This window comes from Juglans microcarpa x Juglans regia, chromosome 3S (genome assembly GCF_004785595.1).
Source record: "Juglans microcarpa x Juglans regia isolate MS1-56 chromosome 3S, Jm3101_v1.0, whole genome shotgun sequence".
In the NCBI taxonomy this organism is placed as follows: Eukaryota; Viridiplantae; Streptophyta; class Magnoliopsida; order Fagales; family Juglandaceae; genus Juglans; species Juglans microcarpa x Juglans regia.
The window spans coordinates 19,805,365-19,824,638 of NC_054599.1; the positions used below are offsets into that span (position 1 = coordinate 19,805,365).

A 19,274-nucleotide genomic window follows, 5' to 3' on the forward strand; every position below is an offset into this window, starting at 1 on the left:
GTATAGTTGTTCTTATTTCTGATCCAATAGGAACTTCAGGCTTTAATGATAATTTTTTACTATGAATGGCCATCCTAGAAGGTAGGATCTCCACCTTTTCATTGCAGACCAGTGCAAAGAGTTCTTTTTTATAGGTGGACATTCCCAATGCCCTCCCTTTTAAGGCCTGTTGTAGAAGGAAATAGGATGCCCCCTTTGCATGAGGACAGCTCTCATAGGTTTTCCAGAAGCATCACACTCGATTTCAAAAGATAATGAAAAATTGGATAGGGCAAAAACTAGTGGCCTTATCACTACCTCCTTTAGGTCATTAAAGGCCTTTTCTACTGCTACAGCCCACTTGAACCCATACTTCTTCAATAATTTTGTTAGTGGGATAGCCACACCCTTATACCCTTTAATGAATATTCTATAGTAGCTAGTCAAGCCCAGAATTCAGAATTCATCTTTTAAGGATTTTACAGAAGTAGGTAAGGGCCAATCCCACATGGCCCTTAATTTTTTTGGGTCAACTTTTACTCCCGGGCTGAGATGAAAAATGTCCCTAATAAGCTACCTTAGAGCTGCCAAATTTGCACTGGACATCTTGCATATAACTAGTGCTGTCTGAGAGTGTCCAGTGCAATTTTGAGGTTCTACACATGCTCCTTTTCACTCATGTTGTAGATTAAGATATCATAAAAAGAATTAGTATGAATTTTCGCAGGAATGATTTAAAAACTTGGTTCATCAAGCTTTGGAATATGAAAGAGCATTAGTCAAGCCAAATGACATGACTAGAAATTTATAGTAGCCTTCATGAGTCATAAAGACAGTTTTTGGTATGTCCTCTGTTTTTACTCTAATCTGGTGGTAACCAGATCTACGGTCCAATTTTGAGAAGATTATGGACCCACACAGCTCATCCAAGAGTTCCTCAACCACGGATATAGAATACCTATCCTTCACGGAGGCTTTATTCAAAGCACTATAATCAACACAGAGACACCATGTCCCATCAGCCTTCCTTACTAATAGAGCTGGGGAAGAGTAAGGACTTTGACTTGTTGTATAACCCCAGTCAACAGGAGCTCCCTCACAATCCTTTTTCTTTCATCTTTTTAGTAGTAGGGGTATCTATAGGGTCTCACAGGTATAGGTTTGGTTCTAAGTAATAAGGGCATGGAATGATCTTATGATCTATGAGGTGGTAGGCCTAATGGTTTTGCAAAAACATAAGAAAATTGGTTAAGTAGATCTTTTAGTGATGGTGAGGGTTCTGGTATATTTTTCTCAGCTTCCAACAGTTGTAACAAAACCCCCCTTATTTCCCCCACAACCAGACTTTGGTATCCCACCTACTTCAAGCAGCTTAGAGCTAGGCAGCCCTTTTAACAAAACTGGTTGGCTTGCAACTACACACTGCATGGCCAGTTCCTTGAAATTTTATAAAATTGATCCCAAAGTCTGAAGCCAAACTACCCCTAAGATCAAATCACAACTTGCTGACATCAGAGCATAGGCCTCGGAGGTGAGACTTGTATTTTGAATAGATATGTTCATCCTATCAATTTTTCCTTTTTTGGAAAGTTGCTCACCATTGGCAACCTTAACCAGGACTTTCTCAACCTTGTTTATACTCAAACCTTGTTTTGCATGCTACAATAGGATCAATAAAATTATGGTTTAAGGAGCTAGTGATAGCATGTAGGGAGATTTCTGGTTTTTCCTTGAGGGTTATTAAATCCATCATATTCCCTTCTGTATCATTCTTAACTAAGTCTCCTCCCACTGTCTCATCTATCGTAAGTCATAGATCTCCTCAATTAGATACAGCCTAGGCTTTTGACATTTATGGCCTAGGCTTAATTTAGCCTCACAGTAGTAATAGAGGCCTTTGTCCGTACGATCTTCCATCTAGTTTTGGTTGATTTTTCGAATGGGTAGTATGGTTTTACTAAGGGGTTTTTGGGGTTCTTGCTGTGGGTAAGGGTGTTTGGGTGTAGCAGTATCAGGGGGTAGGTTGTACTCCATCTGTGAATTTTTTTTGTTAATACCTAAGTTCTCCTCTTGTAACTTAGCCAAGCTAAGTGGATGAGGGTAGGAGGATTAAACATCCTCATAGGGAGACGGATTTCATTCTTGATACCATTCAAAAAGCAACTTAGCTTGTAATGTTCAGATAACCCCCTCAGTTTATTAGAGAGGGATTCAAAGCTGACCTTGTAATCCTCAATAGACCCAGTCTGCCTCAACCTAGTCATGGCCTCCATTGGCTCATCAAAGCAATTAGGGCCAAATCTAACAAGCAAAGCCCTTACATATTGTTCAAGTCCTGGAACAACACCAAGGCCTTGCCTTCCATGAGGAAGGAAGCTAACCTTAGCTTGTGTAGTGTCAGGGTGTTATTGAAATTAAAGAATTGTTGTACCTTGTACAGCTAGCTAGTAGGATCTTCACCACTAAACACATGGAAGTCAAGTCTTACTGCTTGAGCCTGCATCTCTCCCATCTACACCAACGCCAAGTCTTGCTGCCCTCTAGGACCATATAAAGTCTCACCACGGTCCTGATTCTTCTTTTGCAATTCCATGGTCAGAATAGTCAACTGCCTGCTGAAGGCCAACATCTCGGTCTCCAAACTTTTGAACTAGAACTCAGAGGTATTCTTCAATGAGTTAAATCATTCCTGCAGCTGGGAAAGTCTTGTACCTTCCACCATTATAACACTTTTGTAAGAAGGGGATGGAGGTATCTCTTATACCAAATCTATAACACGCAAAGGGGAAGGAAATTTGTAGGCTCACTTCGAGAGTGAGCAGCCTCCAAAGAAAAAGAAGAAGAAATAACATAAACTTTATACATTCAATCCATGATCATTTCCCCAACGGGCTAACAGTAGTAACAAACTTGTAACAAACCATACAGAATATCCTCCTCAGGTCTTGCCTTGCGCACTACTTAACAGAACAAGTAAAGTAATATTAAGAAACATTCCAAATAATTCTAAGCAATTGGACTCCGGCCCATACCCATTTATTTAACTGCGCTCTATTATAGAATTCCTAGCCCATTTGTTGCATCTGTCCACAGAGCGAGAGCCCACGGTATTAGTTTGAGCCCGTAGAACTTGATGTCTCTTTATAGACCAAGCATTCTTCATTTTAATTAAGGGCTAGGGTGATTGAGCAGCCAAGAAGAATTCCACTTTTGCGTGAGGCTGTTCAATTTTGCAATACATTGAAGCAAAGGACATTTTGCGAATTCAATAGTCCACATTTGAATTCTGTCATCTCAAGTGCCATCTTTATCAACCAAGGATCCAGAATATTATATTCTACGCCAACACAAAAATTACAACAACGATTTGCTTAAAATTTCAAAGGCACAAGAACATCATGAACCCATAGCATGGTCACCAATTGCAGGGTATTCACTCAAAACTTGTGACATATCCTCAAAGCTTGGACCGCAACGACAAACATTCAAAGCTGAACAACATGAGCTAAACCTAGAGCTGATGCATTTGAAACACTGAGAATCATAATAGTGCATCCAATCTTACACAGTGAGAAGTGAGGTTACCAATGATTTAGGTCATCTACCTCCGTAAATTTGATTTTTGCTTTACGACAATGATTTTTTTTTTTTTTTGAGTAATAAATCTTTTTTGATAAACGCAAAAGGCGCAACTCAAGTATACTGGAAGTATACAAGAGAGACACAAAAAGGTTACCTCCAAAGACAATGAATATCTACTCTCATTTCAAAATTCTTCTACTTTGACAGCATCACTTGGCATTTGATAAGCATCCTTAGGCCTTGACTTCTTCACACCAGCAGTAAACCAAACCTTATCAGACTTGTAGCCCTCAACTGCTACGTTTGTCACTTTAACCCACACCAGAACCTTTGTCTTCATTCCCTCTATGCCTGTAAGCTTTCCCCTCAGCAAAATTGCCTTGACCCGAGTAGCATACCTTATTGCCGAGGAGTCTTTAAAGCTGACCTCACATACAGAAGGCAAGTACACAATCAACCTGGCCTTGGATTCATCAAATTCATAACAGGTGATGTTCTTGGGAAAGAGGCCTCGTGGTAAGTTGTAGTCTTGAAGGAGATCTGGTAAACTTTTCAGTGGCTTCCCTGTTGATAGCCATTTTCAAGTTAGTGTTTTTTCAAGGTTAAATAAAAGGAAATAAAAATATACAACAATGTTCGGGCAGAACATAAATTTCGTGTTACGGTATTGTTAAATTTACAAATTCTTTGCACTAGCTGAAATGAAATGAAAATTGTATCTATTTCTTACAAAAAGTTTCACCTCATAGACCAATGACAAACTATTTAAAAGATTAGTTTGAAGTCGAAACATAGAAATATAAGGGGCAATGAATGAAATTAATCCAGTGAAAAAAATCCAAATGCTAACATTTCTGTAAGAGGGTTTATAAAAAGAAAGAATGAGGTTCACAAATGAAAGAACATGGTTTTTTACAAAGAAAACAAAGAAAGCTCATATTTTCACATGTGGATGCCAACGGAGTTTTCAGAAATTCATAGATATTTTCACTGTCAATCCAAACCTCTTTCAACACCAAAAGAAATTTCATCTCTAAAAAAATCCATCTAATCATTTGCCCCCAGCTTCTGTGAAAAGCAAAACAAAAACTGCGATAACTTTCACAAAAACCCAAAATAACACATCTGACAAATTTTCATCCAAACAACTTTTCAATTCTACCGACTCATTTTCACAGAGCCCAACACAAACATATCACAGAAAAGTTTTAACTAAACAACTTTCATTCTACCTACCCTCTTTTGCAAAACTGAATACAAAACTCCTCTCAACATTTATTTTTTTCAAGAAATCTAACAATTCGAGAAATTTTCACTAATCAAACATGCCCGTGCCAGGAAGATTTGCCACAATTAACGAGTTTGCAGGTTGATGGCCTAAATGTATCCACCTCTTTTGAGGAAACAATTGCAATCACTAAACATGCGGATGAGTTCACAAATATTTCATGCAGCTTCCATCAAATGATGGCACAAAATTCCTCCCAAATTGTATTTTATGCTAGGTTCGTGATGTGTGCTGCCATTTATTGACAAGTGCCAACTCTTATGGTAAGGGGTATGAAAACATTAAGGCTCTATGTGAAGGAAAATCAAGTAGCCTGTCAAGCATTTGCACATAAGGAATATGGATTCAGGCATAATGGAGCATGCTCAGTTCAAATATAGTCACCTTTTAGTTTGTTGAAAATCCACTTTGCCTTTTCTTCAACTGTGTTTGACAAAGTCTGCAACAGAAAGCAACCTTATAAGGAAAAGAGATAACATTAACGTCAAAACTAAGCACAAATGCTTCCAAAGTAGTATGAATACCACAACAAACAGATGTGTCAAGGTTCTTAGGATTATATAGTTTGTTATTATAAATGTTTATTAATATGCTTAGTATTAATAGTGTACTCTTTTAATACACAAACTGCAGGTTTTATACAGTCAAGAGGTGTTGAGAATATAAATGATGACTAACTCCTAAAAAAAGTACAGTCAAGAGGTTTACAATAAGCAATGCAATGTACAAGGATTATTTCACTGGTCAACTAGTATCTGAAAAATCTGTGTGATGTAAATCTGAAGAGGCAATGCTTAAGTGGGTTGTGAAAAACACACAGTTTTTGCAAGACTAAGTGCCTCTTCCATGTCATCACCATGTCTTTGCAGAGTTAAACTTCCAAATGTGGCCTTCAATCCTCACTACACAAATGCCTCCAATTATGTTAGCTATACATGATACCCTAATCGTGTTAACCGAGGAGCACTCTACCCAGTAATTTCAAAGCCGTTTAGAACATATCGAGACATAATCGAAATAATCTTATGCCATTTTGGACCGAATTCCCCCGCTCCATTCTAGAAGCTCAACCATAGAAAAAGCAATAAGAAAACAAAAAGAAATGCTATAGCATGCCCAAATTTTCACTTCCATCAACACAGGAGCTTTTCTACCCCAATCCCCATCATCGCGCAAACGTCCCTCCAAAGATATAATCGAAGCGAGCACAACATTAACAAATAAATATTTTCTTTTAAATTAGAAAAGCAATCTCCAACTCGTCTTTCCTGGGAAATATTCACAGATCTCACATCCTACTGCTAATTTCAGTGTCAATCAACGATTAACAGAAAATCAAGAGAGTGGGTACACTTCAATCGAGCCACATTATAAACATAATGACCAGAATTACAACCAAAACCATAAAAGGGAACCACCCTGCAAGGCCAACAGAAAGGAACACCAACGGAACAATACACAAAAGTCCACACTCACAGTGATGTCTTCACTGAGATTAGAGAACTCCTCCTTTGCTTTCTTCGAAATCCATGAGCTCCCAACCTTCAAGCTACCCACCTTTGTCAGAGCTTTCTCCATCGTCTCTCTCTCTCGGGGAAAGTACGATAGTGTAGGAAGGTAGTGGCTGACGAGTGAGCAAATCTGAAGCTGGCAGTGGCATGACGAGTATACAGATAAATCGAAATAATTTACGAATAATAGTAAAATAATCTAAGTTAAAATATTTTATAAAATTTTGAAAAAAGAAAAAAATTATAAAGTTAAAACGAGTAATAATATTTTTTTTTTATGATTTAAAAAAGTTGAATAATTTTTTATATTTTATTTAAAAATTTGATAAAATTTTAATGATTAGATAATGTTTAAATCAAAAAAATTAAAAATTTGAAATTGAAAATATTTATATTTAAATGATTTTTTTTATATTAAAATAAGATACGATAATATGAAATAGAATGAAATAATGTGTGTGAAACCAAATCAAGTCTACGACCTCGTTTGTTTTCATAAACTATTTTATCTAATCTAATTATTACAATTTTTATAAATTCTTACGTAAAATACAATAAACAATTCAATTTTTTTAAATTATAAAATAAAAATAATTTTAAAAAATTATATTCTAACAATATTTTATTCTACTTTCAATTATCATTTCATCTCATCACATCTCATCTATGTAAATAAATAAGTTTTGCAACATATAAATATGTTAAGAACTTAACACATCGCCTTTAAAAAAAACTAAATTACTAATAATTTTTTAGCATTTAGCATAATTGACGTGAAAAAACTTCCACATTAAAAGTTTATTGGGTGTTAAAATAATGATTTGTTAAATAGATTTTCTCAATAAATAATACTAAATATAGTAATTTCAAATGGACGCACCCTTTTTTAAAAAAGAGTGAAACTTAATGATTAAAAATTAATTTTTTATATATAGCTCATATTTATTGTAAATATTATTAAAAATTTAATTTTTTTTCTCGAAACAGCGCGCAACTGCAATTCACTCGATAGTGGTTATCGAAAATTCTCATTAATTTTTTTTATTATTTTATGATTAAAAAGTATTTTCTAATAATGTTTTGAATTTTTTTTAATATTTAAAAAATATTTAAAAAAAATTATTTAGCTTTTTGGTGAGAATTATCCCTGGTGGGTGTATGACACTTATTAACAGACAAACAAGAAAGAAGAAAAAAAAGACAGACATGCTACTGTCAAACTGTCCACGTGAAAGAGTAAAGCTAGCGTGCCGCTTTGACCGTTAGTGTAAAATTAGTATTTTTTTATCTAATTTTTTTTATATTTATTTTAAAATATTTTAAAAAAATAAAAAAATATTTTAATATATTTAAAATCACTTCTTTAATTATTAAATAAAAAAAAAATGACGATCCAACTGAACGGTATGATTAGGCGGCAAACTAGCTTTATTCTCAGGTGAAAAGCAAGTCTCTTGAGAAATATTTTAAAGTGAAATCGTTTTTATAATGAAAAATAATTTACCCATGATACTTTTTACAATATTTTGTATAATTATATTTTAAACGAGAGATATTTTTATAAAATATTTTATAAAAATAATATTATTTTATAAAAATATCTTTATTTTATAATATTATTGTATAATATATTGTCCAATGTGTTGTAACCGATTTACTTGTTTACGGCTGCTGTACTGCGACAATGAAAATGAAATGGCTACATAAATAATTAAATATAATTATTTCTATACACAATTAATCAAATAATTATTACGACTACAAAAAGAAAATATTTATAAAAATAAATTTATAAACAGTGTTATTTTATTTAATAATTTTATTTATAGTTAAATATTCTAAGTTATTTCAACAGTTACGATATATCGAAATGCTGAAATCTTTTTTTATTCTTTTAGAAAGAGCGGTACTACTCATAAGCTTTATACGTAATAAATACCTACTTAAAAACACGACATTTTACCATTTTATCTAATTTTACTTACAAATATGTATGTAATTATTTTCATTACGTGGATAAAAAAATAAAATGATATATTTTTAAATAAATGTGCAGGATGTGAAGTTTATATCTAAAATTTTTCTTTTAAAAAATATGTGAAACAGACCATTCTAATTGTAATTTAATTATTTTGTTTTATAATTCTGCGGAGGATCAATGGTCTACCGATAGAATGATCAATTTTTGTATTTTTTTTAAATATTAAAAAATATTTTTCTTAATGTTAAAAAAAAAAACCAATTCAATACATTTCTTAACATTTAAAAAAAAAAAATGCACCTATGCAAATGCTCGGAAGTTGGCAAGCAGCATATTGATATGGTGGGGTCATGATTGAGTGTTTGCCAGCTCGAAAGTGTGTTCCTTATTTCATGACTTTTCTTTCAAAGCATCAAATTTAATTTAAAACCGACAGATTTTATATTCATCCCTCGTCTAAATAAATATGTCAACATAGACCGTTGACAGGAGATCCGGGCGGGAGATACTGTCCCCAACAAAGGACGACGAGAGGTAGATAATTCAAGAATAGAAAGAACAGTGATCACTAGTAAAGGGGAGTATAAAAGCTTTGATACAAATATAATTTTGAGGTCAAGTTATCACTCTCTTTCTCTCCTATACACAAAAACTAATTTAAGCCTCAGAGGTGTTTTCTGATAAACAAATTTTATTTATTTTTTATTTAATAATTAAAGAAGTATTTTTAAATAAATTTATATTTCTTTTTTATTTTTAAAAAATACTTAAGTGGTTTAAAAAAATGTTTAAAAAAATGCCTGATCGGTGAGGATTCTCTCCTCAGTGGATTTAGCAATGCCCTTTTTCTTTTTCATGATCTGTGGTGAGATGAAAACGACTTATATAAGGGAAAAACTGGTTAAAAGTCCTAGATCCATAATGTAAAGCATCATTGTAAAACTTCAGAACTCCTTCAAGAAAACTTTTGTGGCTTTCTTGTCAAAGGGTTAAATTGGGAAAAAAGATTGAATACTTAGAGCATTAATAATGACCTAGCCATTTGCCAATACAAATTCAAATTAAAAGGGAATGTGAAAAAAAAACCCCAACATTGGCCTAACTAAATATATTAAGTTTAACATATCTGCTACAGTAAATGTTAGCAGCTCGCCAAGTATGGAGAGGGACTGTATACACACTAAATTAATTTTTTATCATTTCTCTACCTCCCGCTCTTTCCTTCCCTCGATTTTTTTCTTCTTCATCCTAAACCCTCATCTCATCTATTTTTTTTTTCTTTCTCCCGAAACTGTCTTCGCCCCTTTCTTCTCCGCAAGACATTTTCCTTCAGCCCCATTCTTCCCCAGCCCGCAGCGTCCCCTTCTCTCTAGCGGTCGCATTCTCCAGCCAAAAGTCGTCGTCTTTGTGGTCTTCAATAGTTGTTTTCTCTTTTTCGCTCTTCTCTCCCTCTTCTCTGTGTATTCTGTCTTCGCCCCTTTCTTCTTCAACCTGCAAGACATTTTCCTTCAACCCCATTCTTCCCCAGCCCGCAGCGTCCCCTTCTCTCTAGCCGTCGCATTCTCTAGCGATTGCCATCGTCTCGTGGTCTTCAACGTAAGTCTCTCTTCCTTGCTCTTCTCTCCCTCTTCGTGCTGTCTCTTCTCTCCCTCTTCTCCGATTCTCACTTTACCTTCATCGAGTGATTAAATCACCTGCAAATTTGCTACCCAGGATAAATAATTATTGAATCGGCTTGGCTCCACGAATCGTCCAAAAGGCACTACAAATTCATCCATGAATCGACTTGGCTTTGCCCTATACAACATCTGCCACTAGAAATCTGGTTGTGCGATTTGAGTGAATGCTTTGTTAATTTTAATTTCTTTTTTTTTTTTTTTTTCTTTTGAGGATGAAATGGTATGGTGGATTTATGGTGTATCCACAGATTTGCTTGGTATTTTATTGGGTTCCATGATCTAAAATTTGTGATTTCATCTATCATTGATTCTCGGTTTTGGCATATTGTGATAGGACAATTTTAGTATTGCGTTTGACTCTCTAAAATGGTATCGTGTATTGCATTTCATATTTGCTACCCAGGATAAATAATTATTGAATCGGCTTGGCTCCACGAATCGTCCAAAAGGCACTACAAATTCATCCATGAATCGGCTTGGCTTTACCCTATACAACATCTGCCACTAGAAATCTAGTTGTGCGATTTGAGTGAATGCTTTGTTAATTTTAATTTCTTTTTTTTTTTCTTTTGAGGATGAAATGGTATGGTGGATTTATGGTGTATCCACAGATTTGCTTGGTATTTTATTGGGTTCCATGATCTAAAATTTGTGATTTCATCTATCATTGATTCTCTGTTTTGGCATATTGTGATAGGGCAATTTTAGTATTGCGTTTGATTCTCTAAAATGGTATGGTGTATTGCATTTCATATTGGATATTGATTATCTACCATCTCTGTTTTGGCATATTGTTTGTCTATTGTTTGTTGATTTTGGCATATCTACAAGTCCGTGTATTTGTAAAATATTAAAATATATATATATGTTATTAAAATATATAATATTTTATTATTATTTAGACTTTAAGATAGCTAGTCCAATGTGGACTAATCTAGCTACAAGTCCATGTTATGACCAAAATCTAACATTCTAGCTAAATTTTAGACCTAGGCCATTGCCAATGCTCTAATTACAAGAAGAATAGCCAAATGAAAACAAGAGTGATAGTGAGATGAATTTTAAGTTTCGACTTGTCTCCACATATAAGATAGAGATATGCATTTCACTTTTTATTTTAGAAAAATCAACAACATAAACAAGAATAGGAACCCATCGTAATTTTGTTGGCATATAAAAAGCATTAAAAATTGTACCGACACTTTAAACTTACGCATTGACAATGGATAGTTAGATCTTAAGAATTCAAGTATAGCTAACGAACTTGTAAAGGTTCCACATGTTAGGGGTGCTACTCGTCCCCTACGGGGCAGGGGCACCCCTTCCCGCACCTCGCCCTGCATGGTGCGGAGGATGGGGTTTTCACCCTCTACACCGCCCTGGTGGGCGGGGCGGATTCCCAATCTGCCCCGCCTCTTTTCACTTAAAAAATTATTACATTAATTTGATTTAAAAATTATTTATAAATGCAAAAGTAATTAAAAATATGTTTTTAGATCCAAATTATAAATTTAAATTTTGTAAATATGACTATAATTTAAAAACTATGTAATTTTTAAATTTGCTAGTGCATATTTTGTGTAGATTGTAGTGTATTAATTTTTAAACTATGTAGTTTTTAAATTTGTCAATGCATATTTTGTGAACAAGTCTAACAAATTGTAATATATATTTATATATACACAATTTGTAAAATATAAATATATATTTAATAATATATATAAATGGGGGCGGGGTTGGGCCCTCCCCGCCACCCGCCCCGCTAGGCGCCCTAGATGCGGGGCGGGGTAGCGGGGGCGGGGTCCCGCTGCCCACCTCTACTACATGTAGAAGTGGGAGAATCGGTGATGGATAGCGCGTGGAACTCACACTCCACTTTGAGAGGCGCATGAGGCTCACACACCCCATTGGTTTGAATCACCACCTCTATATTGTTGTAGATAAATGGTGGGAGAGTAGTGGTTCAGCATGTGTTGTTCGCAGATAACCGAAAGACTATGACTCCGTTTAAATGCTAAGAGTATCTCAGATCATTTGTGAATAGTAGTGGACATGAAAACATATAATATCAGCCTTTAATACAACGACATCTCCACTATAAAGGGTGAGAAATAGTTGATTCTAATTCGCTGTGGGGTGGGGGGAGTGAGTCGAATTAACACACCAAGCTACGGCCCTAAACCAAACTTCTTTAAGTTCCAGACATGCAAGTTCCAATCAGACTCTAGTTTTTGTTAGTGCAACAAACAATCCTTCACATATGGGAAGGGGAAGGGGAAGGATATCTGCTAACCGGATCCGCTATCCACCCACTACTACGCAGGCCAATTATCTGACCTGTGTCTGGACATCCGGATTTCTGGTCCAGGCTGACCCGCATTGCACATCTTGGATGTCAAAGTGGCTCCCTCAAAGCTGTTTGATATTGATATTTAATCAATATTCATATCCAACAGACTCCGTGCTGAAAGTTAAAATAAGAAACAGCAAGCACATCCAAGATTCTCTTGTTTAATCCAACCTTCGCAGCAAGTATTCAACCTGAACTTGCTTCGTTAGAGGCATGATCGAATCCCTGAACAGACTGGCAACTAATCTTGGCTTGATTTTGTATGCAGGATCAACCTCATCTTCCTCTTGGCTGATCTTTACATCTTGCCCAAATATTTTAGCTTTCATCTCTACTCTCTTCTCGATTGCTGCTTCCACTGTTTCATATGTCAGCAATTCCATTAGTCGAGACCTGTCCTGCAAGACCCACATATTCCCAGAAAATGAAAAACGATTAAAATTTGAGGAAATCAATCATTGAATCAAAACAGAATTAACCAAACAAAAAGGAATCAGAAAACATTATGTCAGGCCCAGCAACACTTACTTGTACTCTAATTGCAGCCTCATAAACAGTAGGGGACTCGAGAAATTTTGCCTCTGCAACAAATTTACCTTAGTGGATTCTCTTAGAGAGTGCCTGCAATGTAACCAATCAAAATGAGTCAAGTTTCTTCAGTTCAAATATGGAACATACCCAATGAGCCCAAAGTTGACATATGTTACTACATATTCTTTCTGACGTGGTGAAAAGATAATTTGATTTCAATAATATGTTCTATACATTTTAGTTGTAGAAAAGAACGAGAAAGTTTGGAAACCAATATGATGAGAAAGTTGAATTGGAACAAGGATAATATTATTGGATTTTTTTTCTACATAATGCATGTCTGTAAGCACATCAAAGCTCCCTAAGGTAGGTGAGTCAAGAGCACGGTACTGTGGATTAATGAGGCTTACTAGTAAGGGAATAGTGTAACTATTTTGGCTTTGAGAGGGTGAAGCAACATGGGGTATGCGTTAGGCCTCATATATCTAATAGTCACATAATGAAATGCCATGCCTCAATGGGGGGTGAGGCCGGCAGTGGAGGATGATATTATTCTTACACATAGCAGCAGTGACACAAATATTTGTCGGTGCAAGAGAAAAAATATGGACATATTCTTTTGATGGTAATGCTGCTTTTTCCACTCTCAAATAATATAACAAACAAATATAAATATATACAAGCAGAGACTTGGTTTATTCAGAAGGTGAAGAAAGTAACCCATCAATTTCTAGAGGGTTCAAAATAAGAAAACTTCTCTTGCATAAGAGATAAATTTCGCAGCAGACTACCAACTTCCCAACACATGTTAAGACCCAAGTTTAATGCCTAGAAGCCATGCATTAGCTAACGTGTTGTGAGAGATCTCCCTTTAAGTAACTATCGGATGGCATACTCCATTGTTCTACATGTTTGGCAATTTTATGTGTGCATGAAAGCTATCAAAGGTGACCAGAGTGGCAAATTAAGAGTAAGTGAAAAAGGCACTTCACTGAAACTAAAGCTTAGTCAGATTAGTTGTACGAATATTTTTGCTTAATTTTCACACCAAAGAGAATTAAAAATAAAGGAAAGATCTAATCTTGAGGATAATTTTTTAACTCTTTAAAGGTAAAACCAGTCAAGAAGCAATGCTTGATTCTTTTCATGAAAGAGCTTGCATTGAAAAAATGCTCATTGATGGGGTTGCTTATTACCCATTGACAAAGCGAAAAGAAGATGACAGTTCATATCATAAGGCAGTATCTCTCCTTCTCCAAATAAAATTCAGTTATAGTTGATGACAGAGCGAAATCTCAATGCCATACCTGTAGACAAAGTGTGTCACATACAGCAGCTGATCCACAATTGCCATCATCGCCTACTATCACCAATCTTGGAAGAAGATCTCTAAAGTACATATTCCACACCTTTTTGTTTATATTTATCAAATCAGCACAGGGATGCAAAACCTAGTTGAATATCAGAAAAAGAGACATCTCAACAACATAGAATAAAAATGTAATCTAAAGAGATCTCAAGGAGGATGGAAGCTCATCATTTCCAATTAAATGGAGTAGAAAGGCACGTGCCAGTTTCAACTGCGGTATGTCTAATATGATTCCCTTCACAGAAAATTGCAACCAAGAACTGATTTTATAAGGTATAAACTAGAACTGAAATTGCTACAAATTCATTCATTGTCTTCAAGATTTAAAACTAGAGCTTGCAAACTAACTAGAAAGTTACATTGGCCTATGGGCCACTGTAGTCAACAAAATAAATTATTTTGTGCATGCTATTTCTTCAAGTGTTTGATTAGCTCTTGTCAATTGACTCCACGCAACCCATGTACAAAAGGAGTATAACAACCCCCTCCCCTCCCCCCTCCCCCATAAAATAAATCAAAAAGAAAGGAATAAAAGAAAGCAAATGAATTCCTGAAACTCAGAGCATCAAATAAATCCAAAAACAATCCTGAAGCTCCAACCATATACAACAGTCAAATCACTCAAATCATTCAAATGCAAAAATTTAACTCCCCCATTACTCAATTTCCTCCGAATATTAACTACAGCTATGGATTGCCAGGAGAAATTAAGCATTGAGTATAATTACTTTTGTTTACAGGTTAAAAAACAAAAAAGTAATTTTTCATAAACTTAAGGATCGGTGGAGTTATTGTTAACCAAGTAATGTGGATTTAATATGAACATAAAAAAGAATAGAAGATTCCGTACCTGTGGGTACTGCAAAGGTGGGAGTAATGGCTCAGGTAGGTCCTTTGGGAAGAAAGGATGCTCATCCGGGCTCTTATACCTGCCCAACTAGTTTTCAAAAAGAAACAAATTAGAAATCTTGTCACATCCTAACTCTAGTTGTCCCTTAAGTTCTTTTTTTCCTCTCTATCTCTCATAGATGAGATAACCTGAGCCTGGAGCTTTTCTGCTTCCCTGGCCATGAACTCAACCAAAGATCCATGGAATCCATTGGTGGATAATCCATCAGGGTCATATGTATCTGCGTTATAACAATACTGAGCCCTCTCCAAAAGGCTAAATATTATGCTGTCCTCTTGTCGAATTAAAGAGTGCCTATTATAGTCTAGAGTCAAAGTTTTACTCTCATCCACCCTCTTCTTCTGTGCATATCTGTATCAATAGAAGATGCGTGTGAGAATTTGGTTAATCAACACTTGAAAGTCACTCTATTTTTTTTTGGTGGGGTGTTTCTTTTGTGAAACATCCTAGCAAGTTCTCATCCACACTATTCAAAAGTTTTAGACTATTCCCCACATCCAAGTATTTTCACATCAAGATATATATATATCATAGCAAATATAAACAAATGGACATGGCAGTTGCTTCTATTGCTTGTTCATGAATGTTAAGGCATTGATTCCTGCTGCCTCAGATCAGAACCAGGAGGATAATTCAGGAAGGATCAGCTCCAATGCAAGAATATTCCACTAGGCCTAGAAGACTCTAGACTGATTCCAAATAACAGAATTAAGTAGATTCTCTAACAGAAATGGTGAGGTGTAACCAAGTGGTCCCAAGTCTGAAATGTGATTCTCGCTGTTGTGAATCTACTGTATATATAGGTCTTGGAAAGTCTTTGTAAAAATGGAATGAAAAACAGAATTGTAAAACTATCAATGAATGAAATTCTCTCTAAGGCATTTATTCAAACATCTGCCTTGCACTCGTTTTTGAACATGGCCAAACATATCATTCTTTAAGGTTGTACATTCAATCTACCCGCTATAGGGCTAATGAAAGAAGTTCAACTCTAGTCAAACATTAAATAAATGAAGGTTGTATTTCTTGAAAGAATCGACATGATATCCCATCCATATTATATGAAAGCATGCACAGATCCTTGCGTATATATGTGTACGTGTCTTACTTTTTGTGATTGTTTCATAGGGACCCATACATCTTTCAACGCCGACTCCCATGAAAAAAAAAAATCTGAGACACTTCAAATCGCCATCTACGGTTTGATTCTAGAGGGAATTCGGGATCAGTGTGAGACGCGAAAACGGTGGCCGAAATACGCCTCTGACCCATTTATCGTATATGTCCAAAGTGACCATTTGCATGGAATCTTTTGCGCAATTAGGCATGCATTTTCTCATTCGCATGGGGTGCGTGTAGCTAATGTTGCACAAATACCTACGCATTTTAGCGTGAACTACGACCTGATATTACGTCCCCGCATGTTGTATATATATATATATATATATATATATATATATGCTCTTTCACAATAAAACCTCACCAATCTCTTATCTATTTTTCCAACTTGCATCATTTAGCTAAAAAAGGATCAGTTGTAACAACGCAGGACTAGCTTTTGAAAATTGGGCTGCTAATGCTCAAATATTGATGTCAGCAAGCGAGAAATTGAAGAAATATAAACAAAAAGGAAAAATCTTCAATGTACCTGCTGGGAGAGGAGGAGACTGAAAGAGAACAAGAAGCTTGAGGAGGGCGAAAACTGTTTCTGCCTAAATTTGACGGGAGAAAGTTAACGGTGCTCTGCGAGGCGCAACGCAAAGTGGGTCTTGAAGACTTTAAGAAATTATGGGCTGGAGTGCCTGCCATATTAGCTTCTAATAGCTTGGCCTCCATTGCTCGTGAGAGAGAGCGAGAGAGAGAGAGAGCGCACAGAAAGGCCCAAGAGTAGGAGCTTAGTTCGAGAGTTAAGAGGAGGAATTGAAACTTGAATGAGTTAACGCGTTTTAAAATTGGAAAGAATAAGGCTTCGTTTGGAACATAAATTTATTTCAACTTATTATTATAATTTTTTTAAATCTTAACATAAAATATAATAAATAATTTAACCTTTTTAAATCTCAAAATAATAATAATATTAAAAAATAATATTCTAACAATATTTTATTATTTTAACTCAACTCATTTCAATATCCAAACACAACCTAATAATAGGGTTACAAGTATTTTTGTATTTAATTTTTTAATTGTTTTATTTTATTTAATGATTAAGGTAGTATATTAATAAAGTTATATATTTTTTTAATTTTTTCTTAATGATTAAGGATGTTAAAAAAATACTTAAAATAAAATAATAAAAAAATAAAAAAAAAAACTTGAAATGTCTTTTGGTAGTAGATGAGTAGTAATAGAGTAGTAACCCTATCACTACTTAAGTGGAAAATACAAGTAAATGGAAATTGAAGTAAATAATGAGTAAATTTATTCATCATCATTTTTCTCATCATCCTCTCATCATTTTATGATGTTGTATTAGATGATAGGTTCACAAATGAAATAAAATAAATAATCTCTAATCATCTAATGTCACATCATAGAATAATGAGAGGATGATAAAAATTAGGATGATGAATACCATTACTCAATAATTTTATAGAATATCCATTATAACTTATTTATAAATTATATTTTATTTACATAAACTATATAATTTTAAATTTAATAGATATATAAATTGTTAGTGATTAAGTTTTTTTCTTATTTTTAACGAAGAAGTATGAAAAGTGCAAGAAATAAAGTTTCCATTCAATTTCTTTGGATTTTGGATTTTGTTTATGTGCAAATTTTAGGTACACACGGATAGAGATTAAAAAAAAAAACAATCTTATAGCATTATCGAGCATTCAATTATCATGATAATGACTTATTTTATATATTCAAAATTTATTTTTATAAATTGGCGTGAATAACACATTTAATAAAGCGTTTACATAATATGATTAGATTTTAAAATTTAAGTCTAACCATTGGATGACATATTCTACACACTGACAATAAAATAAAGAAAAATTATATTTATTATCCACTACACCACACACCAATATGTGATTTGTTATTTTTGTGTGTATTTGAATAGAATGATAAAAATAACAAATTACATGTTAATGTGTGGTGTAGAAATGATAAGCAGCATTTCTCTAAAATAAATCTTATATATTTATTTTTTGAAAAAGTCTTCTTGCAAGTGAGTTCGTGCACCAAACTGCACACCGATGCTGACATGTAAAGCATCTGTTTAATGAAATGGTACAAATTGAAGACGAAAATGATTTTCATGAGATAAAAGACATTTTTCTTCTCTCAAAATTTTTCTTCTTTTGTTTTTCTTTTCTATAAAAAAAAAGTTATATTAGCATCAATACATGATTTGATTTGGCGCCAAAACGCTTGTATCTAACAAGACTCTTATTTCTCACGACTTTGAAAATACACTTTAATATTAATCTTGATACTTAGGGGTGTAAATTTTAACTGGAAAACCGGTCCGAAACCGGTTTCAAAAATACCAAAACCAGCCGAAACCAATCTGGTTCTAGTTTTATGATTTTTAAAACCGGACCGGACCAATTCACAATATTATATATTTAAATTAATTTTGTTAATATTATTTATAATATTTTTATATTATATATAATATATATAACAATATAAATTATAATTATATATAATAATATAAATTATATAACTTTAGCTAATATTTATACTAATACTAATATAATTATACTAAATTGCTATAAATAATACTAATATATAGTTATACTAATACTAATACTATTATATAGTTATACTAATCACTGATTCACTATAACTAAATCACTATAATTATATATATATATATATATTTTTTTTAAGAAGAGTCGATAGCCACCTATAGCAGCTCCGTCCCAAGTTTAATATCACTATGACCATATATTATTATATAGTAGTATATAGTATTAGTAATAATTTAGTATCACTACATCATTATAATATATATATACACACTATATGTAGTAGTAACACTATAATTGTATACAAGCATTCACATTGGGTTCTCTATAAAATTCTCTATAATTTAACTAAAAGTCACATTCCCTAAAATGTTTCCCTAAATT

At 34.0% G+C, this 19,274-nt stretch overlaps 1 protein-coding gene and 1 pseudogene across 1 annotated transcript; both read right to left on the bottom strand.

Moving 5' to 3' along the window:
• Window positions 1–3,480: 3,480 nt before the first annotated feature.
• Window positions 3,481–6,509, bottom strand: LOC121258439 (uncharacterized protein At5g01610-like). Its single transcript, XM_041159949.1, has 3 exons — window positions 6,326–6,509; window positions 5,234–5,288; window positions 3,481–4,125 (listed from the first exon to the last, which is right to left on the bottom strand). Exons 1-3 carry the CDS (start codon window positions 6,425–6,427, stop codon window positions 3,746–3,748), a joined length of 537 nt encoding a protein of 178 aa, XP_041015883.1. The 5' UTR covers window positions 6,428–6,509; the 3' UTR covers window positions 3,481–3,745.
• A 5,680-nt stretch (window positions 6,510–12,189) lies between these two features.
• LOC121258632 lies at window positions 12,190–17,103 on the bottom strand (annotated as a pseudogene).
• Between the last annotated feature and the right edge of the window lie 2,171 nt (window positions 17,104–19,274).

Excerpts from the sequence above, each read along its gene's own strand:
- LOC121258439 (XM_041159949.1), bottom strand. The coding sequence starts at position 6,427 with ATGGAGAAAGCTCTGACAAAGGTGGGTAGCTTGAAGGTTGGGAGCTCA. Across the intron at positions 5,289-6,325 it reads ATCTCAGTGAAGACATCACT|ACTTTGTCAAACACAGTTGA; the intron begins GTGAGTGTGGAC and ends TTTCTGTTGCAG. Across the intron at positions 4,126-5,233 it reads GATTTTCAACAAACTAAAAG|GGAAGCCACTGAAAAGTTTA; the intron begins GTGACTATATTT and ends GGCTATCAACAG.